A 9,588-nucleotide genomic window follows, 5' to 3' on the forward strand; every position below is an offset into this window, starting at 1 on the left:
CTTCCCGTCGAGGCAGCAGTATCTTCTGCTGTTCGTCGCGAGCGGCAGTGACGGATAACACGCGAGAGTGAGACGTGTTCGCGGAGAACGTACGCAGCCTCTCTTCTCCCCCGAGATGTATTCCAAGACCATGAGCAACCACCAGGCGAGCAAGGAGCACGTGCTCGCCGTGTCCCGGGACTTCATCGCGCAGCCCCGTCTCAGTGAGTACCGTCCGGGCGCGTCGACGGGGACGCGGGGCATCCGCGATTGGGCGTAGCATCTGATCGATTCCTCCAGCCTGGCGGTCAGCTGATCGCCTCGCCTCTGCGTGTCTCTCTCTCTCGGCTCGATCTGTCCGATCTCGCAGGCGAATCGTTCTCGCCCGTCGTTACCCGCGAGGAACGTCCCGCGGAGACGGTTCCTCGGAGGCGGACGCGCGTTTCTTCCTTTCGTTCGTTCCCCGAGGCCGCCTCGAGCCGCCAGCGTCATGTGACAACTCGTGCTCGCGCGGGCGCCCGTCGGTCGCGCTTTTCCCACGAAATCTGGAGACGGGCTACTCGCGAGTCCACGGGAACGCGAGGAGACGGCTCCCCCGCACCTGCCGGTCTCCTTAACTCACGGGTATTTTAAATCCCCTGCGGTGTTTTCAGCCGTGGGCGTAACCCGCGTCATTAGCGGCCGCGCGATGCAACGCAATCAGGAAATGTATAAAGGCTGGACGGATGCCGGATGAATATTACATAACGTCGGTTTTGGAAGACGTAATGAGGAATGAAACACAAGTAAAAGGGGATGGATATTAGTTGCACTGTACCTTTTATTTCATTGAAATGAGTCGTACAAGTATCGATTTGTGTATCAGTTTTATATGATGTACATACCAAAATGAAATATCAAGCTAAGAGCACTTGGGAGACGTGCAAATTTTATCACCTGACGGCAATTTGTTAGCATAAAGTATTTGGGTGTGATGTTCCCAATATTTCTATATTTTTAATCGCGCCTTCAGATTAGAAGAACAGTTAGAGAAAGGGATAGAATGCAGAATGAAATTCTGGTCGGTGATTAGCTTGCGTTTTCTTGCAGCTTACAAGACGGTGTCCGGAGTGAACGGGCCGCTGGTGATCCTGGATGAGGTGAAGTTTCCAAAGTACGCCGAGATTGTGCAGCTGAAGCTCGCCGATGGCTCCCTGCGCTCCGGCCAGGTCCTGGAGGTGTCCGGTTCCAAAGCGGTGGTCCAGGTCTTCGAGGGCACGTCCGGCATCGACGCGAAGAACACCCACTGCGAGTTCACCGGCGACATTCTGCGGACCCCGGTGTCCGAGGACATGCTGGGCCGCGTCTTCAACGGCTCGGGAAAGCCGATCGACAAGGGGCCGCCGATCCTCGCCGAGGACTATCTGGACATTCAGGGCCAGCCTATCAATCCCTGGTCCCGTATCTATCCGGAAGAGATGATTCAGACCGGGATCTCGGCCATCGACGTTATGAACTCCATCGCCCGTGGCCAGAAAATCCCCATCTTCTCGGCTGCCGGTCTACCGCATAACGAGGTATGCCTTTCTTCTCGCTTGCTGCCGAGTTATTCGCGCACACGATTGATGCACACGCCTTCCGAATTCAGCTTTCATTTATGGCAACGATTCTGTGCCTTCGATTCAGATTTAATTCTCGGGTCTTTTTGCAGATTGCCGCGCAGATCTGTCGTCAAGCAGGTTTGGTGAAGGTGCCCGGCAAGTCGGTCCTCGACTCCCACGAGGACAATTTCGCCATCGTGTTCGCGGCCATGGGTGTCAACATGGAGACCGCGCGTTTCTTCAAGCAGGACTTCGAGGAGAACGGCTCCATGGAGAATGTCTGCCTGTTTCTGAATCTGGCCAACGACCCGACGATCGAGAGAATCATCACGCCCCGTCTCGCCCTGACAGCGGCCGAGTTCCTGGCGTACCAGTGCGAGAAGCACGTGCTGGTCATCCTCACGGATATGTCCTCGTACGCCGAGGCGCTGCGCGAGGTCTCGGCCGCTCGCGAGGAGGTGCCGGGTAGACGCGGTTTCCCCGGTTACATGTACACCGATCTCGCCACGATCTACGAGCGTGCCGGCCGTGTGGAGGGACGCAACGGCTCCATCACGCAGATCCCGATTCTCACTATGCCGAACGACGACATCACTCACCCGATTCCCGATCTTACCGGGTACATCACCGAGGGCCAGATCTACGTCGATCGTCAGCTGCACAACAGGCAGATCTATCCGCCCGTGAATGTGTTGCCGTCGCTGTCGCGTCTCATGAAGTCCGCCATCGGCGAGGGTATGACGCGAAAGGACCACTCCGACGTGTCCAATCAACTGGTGAGTCGCCGTGAATCACGAGAACACAATTACAAGCGAAATAAAAATTATAACATTCCGCCGCACAGTTTCCTTCCCTGCGGCTTTTCGAAAAATACATTCGTGTAATTACTCTTTTACAATTCCAAATGTATCTTTCAGTACGCGTGTTACGCCATCGGTAAAGACGTCCAGGCGATGAAAGCCGTCGTGGGAGAAGAGGCGTTGACGCCGGACGATCTGCTGTACTTGGAATTCCTGTCCAAGTTTGAGAAGAACTTCATCTCGCAGGGCAGCTACGAAAATCGCACGGTCTTCGAGTCGCTGGACATCGGCTGGCAGCTTCTGCGAATCTTCCCCAAGGAGATGCTCAAGCGAATCCCAGCCAGCACCCTCGCGGAATTCTATCCGAGAGACTCCCGTCATTAATCACCGGTTTATTTGTCTCGCCTTATGCGTAAGCTTATTTTAATGGAATTGCGCGTACAAGTTCGATTTGCCTTCTCTTCGACATTAATTGGAACAAAGCATGCCACTTCTTGCGCAAGAAAGATTCGCAAGAACGGTCGATGTAACGATGACAAGAGAACAATTGAAAAACACTTACACTTTCGGATAATAAGGGGAAAGAGAAGAGATGAAAGAACGCGTCTGTTACAGGCTATTTAAAAAAAAAATTTGTAACGTTACGAGCTTACAAAATCGTATATCGGTCTTTGATGTTGTGCAATGAGAGTATAAAACGGAGATAACAACGATGTCGACATGTAAATGGAAAAATTGCGAATGATTTATTCCGGGGGAATCTTGCATGCAAGAGTTGCATGTTACAGACCCGGGACTACATATGTTATCTTTATCATGGAAATAATAAACACTACATATACTTATATTGTTTCAATATTTAAAGCATGTGTCTTTTGTGCTTTGGAGCGACGACGCTCAACTCACGCCAAGCAATCATTGTAAAGTGTAATATATCGTACAGTATTAACGTAGACGAAAAGCATAAAGTAATCCACGATCGCGGGGTATTCTGCGTTCCCGACATTCCACTGCGAAATTCACACATATAAGATTCTTTATGCGTTTGAGCCAGTCCGAAGGAAAGATGTTTCAACACGATATGTACAGTTACCTATAGAGAATGTTCTGAGCGAAACATTATCGTGTATTGTCTCGCGAGAGACAACTGTATATGTTAGATATAGAAAATTAAAGGAGAATTGTTGTCTTTGAAGCGCTTCGTTTATTTAAATGCTGCTGCGTTCGCTCCGTCCTGGTCGGTTAATTTTTTAAATCGATTATTAAACTTCCGCCTTTTTCTATATCCGTAATTAGCGAGCGATCTTTAGATCTTGCGATCAAACCTCCGTCTTTTTATTTCCAAGTTCGCAGAATTTGAAGGTGTCAGACGGAAAAAAAACATCTTTGCTCAGATGCAGCTGCAATTGTGGTATGTGTGTTGCTCACTGTTAATTTTTATTATATGATGCCATATTGTTCTTTAATTCAGCCGGAATAGCAAGCTGCTTTCGATCTGTACACGTGAGCCGTTTTATTTGTATATTACACAAATGTTTCCACGAAACAGACAGTTTTAAGTGCAAAAGGTGCAAAGTCTGCTTAAAAACGAAACTTTTACAGCGACAACGAGAAAACCGATTCCAGTGTCCTCGGATTCAAATGTGCCGCTCGTGAAGCACATGTTTCGTCCATTGTCGTTTCACAGCCAATCGCGGCACGCAGGGGGATCAATTTTTTTTCGCGAGTGCCGATTGGCCGTCGGCAGATGGTTAGCCAATCGGCGTTACCTGCCGCGTACACATGTCAGATTGATCGAATTTGAAAGAGGTATCGGGCACCGGTCGGCATCGGCTCGCATCGGCTCGTCGTCGTAGGTAAATTTCGAGGCGGCCAAGCTGGACTTTCACGTAGGATGAGTGCTTGAACGCTTGAGATGGTAATAATTCACGGGACACCGTCACCTCTCTTTCTCATTAACGCGTTAATTCCGCGAAAGCTTCCGTGCGCAGGGGATAGGGTTATGTCAACTACCATGCGCTTGTAACTTTATGTAAAATAATTCAATCCGAAAGAGAGAACGAAAAATAGGCGTTTATCCGAGAAACCGGATCAGAGTGATTTGTCTGGCCAAATCTATATCTTCGTGACATAACGGAGTTGCTGAATGCCAACGGATGAAATGTATTGTAAGCTTGTACCTTGTATACTTATGTTGTATCTCTTTCTCTTTTTTTTCGTATGCTTGATGCGCGCAAGATCCGATCGTTCGCGCCGAGTCAAAGGGGGAAACGGCCTTTGCTCCTGGACATACCTGAGGAGGTCGCGGAGTTGACCCTGTTTGAAAGTTGCTCGCAGGAACCGAAGAGAAGAATCAAGAATGTCAAAGACATACGGATACCGGAACACAAAGCTGTTTCTCTTTCTGACAATGGCATCTGCACGATGCAGAAGATAGTGTCCGAGCACGTAAGTTCATTTGTAAACTGCAATCCTTGTCTTATACCTTGGTCTCGTTGCTGACACGATGTATATTGTTGATTAGGAAGAGAGAGTGAGGAGGCTACTCAGCAAACCCTTTCAAATACCGATACCTGGTTACCAATTGTCTGGACGAGTTCTTGGATTACGTCTGCCAGGGCCACGCAGGCCTTTGCACGATCCTGACGAGCCAAATGCCTTAATCGTGTACTCGCCGCCAGAATTGTCGGAGCACGATAGATTGAAGATCGACCCGTGTGTATAGAGACATTTTTACAGTATTCCTGTTGCACGCACGTTTATCTTATGATCGAGCGGCGATTATTGCGTTTACTTTTTGCAGGTGCAAACAACTGGTGCACGTAGTTGTAGATCCTATATTGTGCAATGTGTTGCGGCCGCATCAGCGCGAGGGTGTGAAATTTATGTACGAGTGTGTAACGGGCAAACGTATAGAAGACGCATACGGCTGCATCATGGCGGACGAAATGGGTCTTGGTAAAACACTACAGTGCATAACTCTGCTGTGGACGTTGTTGAAGCAAGGTGAAGAGTCTAGAGTTTACGAGATCGCAGAGAGAAATTGGAAGGAGCGATTGTAATCGAAAGAGTTTTGTGTTGTGTGTAGGTCCGGAGGCTAAGCCGCTGATAGAGAAGGCGATTATAGTCGCGCCCAGCTCTCTGGTGAAGAATTGGTACAACGAGATTAACAAGTGGTTGAATAACATGGTCAACGTCCTCGCCATCGACGGTGGCAAGAAGGCAGACATTGACACAAATCTCACGCGTTTCATGAAGACTTATGGCAGATGCGTGACGCCCATCCTCATCATAAGTTACGAGACGTTTCGCTTACACGCACACGTCCTGCATCAGGACGAAGTGGGCCTCGTGCTGTGCGACGAGGGTCACCGTTTAAAGAATTCCGAGAATCAAACGTATCAATCCCTAATGGGCCTGAGAGCCAAGAGGAGAGTATTGCTCAGCGGAACGCCCATACAGAATGATCTTTTGGAGTACTTTTCCCTCGTGCACTTTGTTAATCAGGGACTATTGGGAACTGCGCAGGTAAACACACAGTGTATATGCATCGGCGATTCACCTGTTACAATTTACGTACTATAACTTATACTGCTGGAAGTATTCTTTCAGGAATTCCGAAGGAAGTTCGAGACGCCGATATTACGTGGTCAAGACGCGGCTGCGACAGACAACGAGCGTCAACTCGCTGGAGAACGTTTGTCCGAGTTGGTGTCTATTGTTAATAAATGTCTCATCAGACGCACTAGCGCATTGCTGTCGAAATATTTGCCACTGAAGCACGAGCTCGTGGTGTGCATAAAGATGGGAGAGCTACAAACGCGTCTCTACAAAAATTTCATACAGAGTGACAGTATAAAAAGATCTGTGGAAGGTACACAACTTAATTTTCTCAATGACATTCTTCGAGATTAAAATTAATATTTCGCTCGCACTATACAGTGATGAAACACGTGAGGTATATTTCATATTCATTGTGCAGAGACCGATAATCCTAAAAAGGGAGGCAGTCTGTCCGCTTTGGCTGCCATAACGCTCTTAAAGAAACTATGCAATCATCCAGACTTGATATACGATAAGATCATGGAAAGGGCAGAGGGGTTTGAGAAAGCTGCGTCGTTGCTGCCGCCAAATTACTCGACAAAGTAGGATTAATTTATTTATTTGACGAAACGTCACTTGTTAAACGAATAATACTTGTTTCAGAGTGCTGCTACCAGAATTGTCGGGCAAACTGATGGTTCTGGATTGCCTACTGGCGTCCATTAAGACCACGACGAAAGATAAAATAGTATTAGTGTCCAATTACACGCAGACTCTCGATTTGTTCGAGAAACTCTGCCACAAACGTGGCTACAATTACGTGAGGCTCGACGGTACGATGACGATTAAGAAACGAGCGAAAGTGGTCGACAATTTTAACAGTGAGAACAGCAACGATTTCATCTTCATGCTCAGCTCGAAGGCCGGTGGATGCGGCTTGAATCTCATCGGTGCGAATCGTCTCGTCATGTTCGATCCGGACTGGAACCCCGCAAACGACGACCAAGCGATGGCCAGAGTGTGGAGGGACGGTCAGAAGAAGCCGTGTTTCGTCTACCGTTTTCTTTCCGTTAGCAACAGAATGAGTGTTTCTGCCGAACAATAAGTGATAAAAGAGTAATAACATAAAATATTCTGTATTTCCAGACTGGAACGATAGAGGAGAAAATATTTCAGAGACAAGCCCATAAGAAAGCGTTGAGTTCGGCCGTGGTCGATCAAGAGGACGACGTGGCGAGGCATTTCACCATAAACGATCTGCGCGATTTGTTCAAGTTGGAGGAGAACACGGTTTCTGATACGCACGCAAAGTACGAAATCGCTGAAACTGTTAGAAACGCTTCGTATCTGGAACATGAGATTAATGCTATTGTTTTTATCCAGGTTCAAATGCAAACGTTGTATCAATGGTATCGAAGTGAGGGGTCCGTCGGAGCAATCCGACTGCAATTCCGATCTGTCCGACTGGCGACACTCGCACAATCCGCGGCATTTACCGGACATACCGTTACGACAGTGTTGGCCTAGCGGCATTTCGTTTGTTTTCCATCATCGCTCACACGAACAAGTAAAATGACTCTTATCTTGTGACGACTCCGTTTGGAAATTTTGTACTCCTGAGTTTGTTATCGGCGACGTTGATAAGAATTGTTGCAGTCAAATTGTCTTCCTACGAAACTCATTTCCACGAAATACGATAATTTTCCTTTCTTGAAAATAGAAACGTGACTAGTCCAGAATTTTACTTAGATACATATACATTTTTTTGTAACTCACGTCTCTTGCATTTGTAATTCAATTGGCTTTGCACAAAGAGATCGTCGCATTTTTCCTAGAAACGCAATTCACGACAATACATGTGTGCCTTACGTTTTTAGCTTTAGATAGAAGGAGATGTGCATATATTTATTGTCTTTCTCTAGATGTATAAACTTGTACACAATAGAATATGTATTTTTAGGATCTCAAGTTAATAAGAAATGTTGCATTTATATAGAAATTAAAATAAATTTTTGTTACATGCCGCTATCTCTGTCAAAGTTAATGCCATAAAGTAACAACGCCCGGGATATATAAAATTCAACGATTTTAAGCAGATCTTGCTGACGATTTATAGAGGATAATTTTTCGATCGTTCAACAAAATAAATTTTTTCAAATAGTGAATTTTCAACTATCAGTTGTTTTTTCAAATTTATTAAAAATCTTTCACGCGATGGAAAATGGTGAATTCGTTTAGGTTGAAATATGCAGATACGTCTGTAAACAAGAAGCTTGTAAAACGACGTGCGATCGTCTGAAGCGATACCGAGCGGGAGTTGATTTTTTGCTCTGCCGCGAAACAAAGTTCGCGTGTTTCGGCATTTTTCCCACGGCCGCTCATTATTTATCCCCTCATCAGCTTTATATCCTTTAACGATGATCCTGTTCTCGCGCGCGCGCGCGCGCGCCACTTAATCAAGCGGAAAACGAGTTTATCATGAGAGCGCGCGCGCCTACCGATGTTTGCGCGAGCGGGATCAAAGTTCATTTAACGACCTAATGAACAGCACGCTTGCGTAATCAAGTGCAATTATTGAAAAATGATCTCGGCGGCGCCGCAGGTTGTACGACCCTTCGTTATCGCTATTCCCGCCCGCGGTTTCGCGCGCCTAGTCACGCACCTGCGCGACTCGCGGGAACCCCCGGGATGTTTTCAGGTCGCGCAGTACAGGCGGCCGTGGGCGCCGCGCCTCTCTCGCGCGCGCGGGACGCGCGACATTCAGGAATCCCGTCTCTCGCGCGCGCGAGAGAGGGGGAGATATCGGCGGCCCCCGCGCGCGCGGCTGGGACACCGTGAGAAAGCGGCGCGCGGGGCGGCGGGCGGTCACGTGACCCGCGGCCGCGGCGCGTGATTGGGTGCCGCGTCGCCTCCTGACCCGCTGCTCGCTTGTTTCCCGTCACCGCCGCGCGCGCGGCCGCCGTCCCCCGTCGGTTCCCGCGGACGAGCGTCTGGCTGGGAGGCTCAGAATAGTTCCAGATGTGGCCATGTTTAGTTTCGATCTCCGAAGTTTTGCGCTCATCGTCATATAAACCGCCTACATTTTTATACTGACTGCTGAGAGAGTAAATAACACGCATCTGTCCGACCGATCTCGTACTCTACGTCTTTGCCTGCGGCTCTCGTTTTGACTCGCTGCATCCACATGCTGTTTTAACGCCCTTGCCGAGAGAATCCGAATCTCCGAGCGACGCAAAAACGCGAACGAGCGAGAGAGAGAGAGAAACAAAGGGACATTTTGTCGCTGTCGCGTGGAACGTCGCTCCGCCGGACCCGTCGCGACGGGACGTCGGAGCCACGGGCGAATCCGTGACGTCCCGTCGGATCCCGTATCCGACTCCCGGTATCGCGAGAACTCGTTCCCGTTCGCCCTCGCTCCGTTCTTCGTTCTCTCGGCAAGAGTCGCGCAAAGGTCCGCTCCGTCGCTCCCTGTCTCTGTCGTTTTCTCGGACGTTCGTCGCTATCCGGGGAAGGAGAGAGAGCGAGAGATTAAAGCGAGAGAAACAACGTCGTTGCCGAAAAAGAGACTCGTGCCTTCGTACGGTTAAAATCGCAGAAGTGAAAGCATCGTTATTTTTGGGGGCCCCGAGGGGGTGGGGTGAAAAGGACTCGCCCGAGAGAGAAAGAGAGAGAGCCGCTTTCTTCTT

At 48.8% G+C, this 9,588-nt stretch overlaps 3 protein-coding genes across 5 annotated transcripts in view; all 3 read left to right on the forward strand.

Annotated features, from left to right (window-relative positions):
• The first annotated feature begins 15 nt into the window (after nt 1–15).
• LOC105564141 (V-type proton ATPase subunit B) lies at nt 16–3,554 on the forward strand. Its single transcript, XM_012016307.1, has 4 exons — nt 16–203; nt 1,069–1,535; nt 1,670–2,335; nt 2,477–3,554. The coding sequence occupies exons 1-4, from the start codon at nt 116–118 to the stop codon at nt 2,741–2,743; spliced, it is 1,488 nt and encodes a 495-aa protein (XP_011871697.1). The 5' UTR covers nt 16–115; the 3' UTR covers nt 2,744–3,554.
• Nucleotides 3,555–4,113: 559 nt separating this feature from the next.
• Nucleotides 4,114–7,928, forward strand: LOC105564142 (DNA repair and recombination protein RAD54-like). Its single transcript, XM_012016308.1, has 10 exons — nt 4,114–4,277; nt 4,598–4,807; nt 4,884–5,074; nt 5,163–5,365; nt 5,448–5,887; nt 5,972–6,233; nt 6,342–6,504; nt 6,566–6,971; nt 7,049–7,212; nt 7,286–7,928. The coding sequence occupies exons 1-10, from the start codon at nt 4,275–4,277 to the stop codon at nt 7,476–7,478; spliced, it is 2,235 nt and encodes a 744-aa protein (XP_011871698.1). The 5' UTR covers nt 4,114–4,274; the 3' UTR covers nt 7,479–7,928.
• A 981-nt stretch (nt 7,929–8,909) lies between these two features.
• Nucleotides 8,910–9,588, forward strand: part of LOC105564143 (protein suppressor of sable) — a 14,221-nt gene continuing 13,542 nt past the window's right edge. For all 3 annotated transcript variants that reach the window (XM_012016309.1, XM_012016311.1, XM_012016310.1), the window contains exon 1: nt 8,910–9,006. The gene's annotated coding sequence lies outside the window, so the exon portion shown is untranslated. The remainder of the gene's footprint in view (nt 9,007–9,588) is intronic.

This window comes from Vollenhovia emeryi, unplaced genomic scaffold, assembly GCF_000949405.1.
Source record: "Vollenhovia emeryi isolate VEMERY1.0 unplaced genomic scaffold, V.emery_V1.0 DF939168.1, whole genome shotgun sequence".
NCBI lineage: Eukaryota > Metazoa > Arthropoda > Insecta > Hymenoptera > Formicidae > Vollenhovia > Vollenhovia emeryi.

What these genes read in the sequence shown, in the direction of transcription:
- LOC105564142 (XM_012016308.1), top strand. An exon ending in GACTATTGGGAACTGCGCAG is followed by an intron (nt 5,888 to 5,971) that starts GTAAACACACAG and finishes GTATTCTTTCAG; the next exon opens with GAATTCCGAAGGAAGTTCGA. An exon ending in TATAAAAAGATCTGTGGAAG is followed by an intron (nt 6,234 to 6,341) that starts GTACACAACTTA and finishes TTCATTGTGCAG; the next exon opens with AGACCGATAATCCTAAAAAG.
- LOC105564141 (XM_012016307.1), top strand. Translation starts at nt 116, where the DNA reads ATGTATTCCAAGACCATGAGCAACCACCAGGCGAGCAAGGAGCACGTG. An exon ending in CATCGCGCAGCCCCGTCTCA is followed by an intron (nt 204 to 1,068) that starts GTGAGTACCGTC and finishes GTTTTCTTGCAG; the next exon opens with CTTACAAGACGGTGTCCGGA. An exon ending in CCGACGTGTCCAATCAACTG is followed by an intron (nt 2,336 to 2,476) that starts GTGAGTCGCCGT and finishes TGTATCTTTCAG; the next exon opens with TACGCGTGTTACGCCATCGG.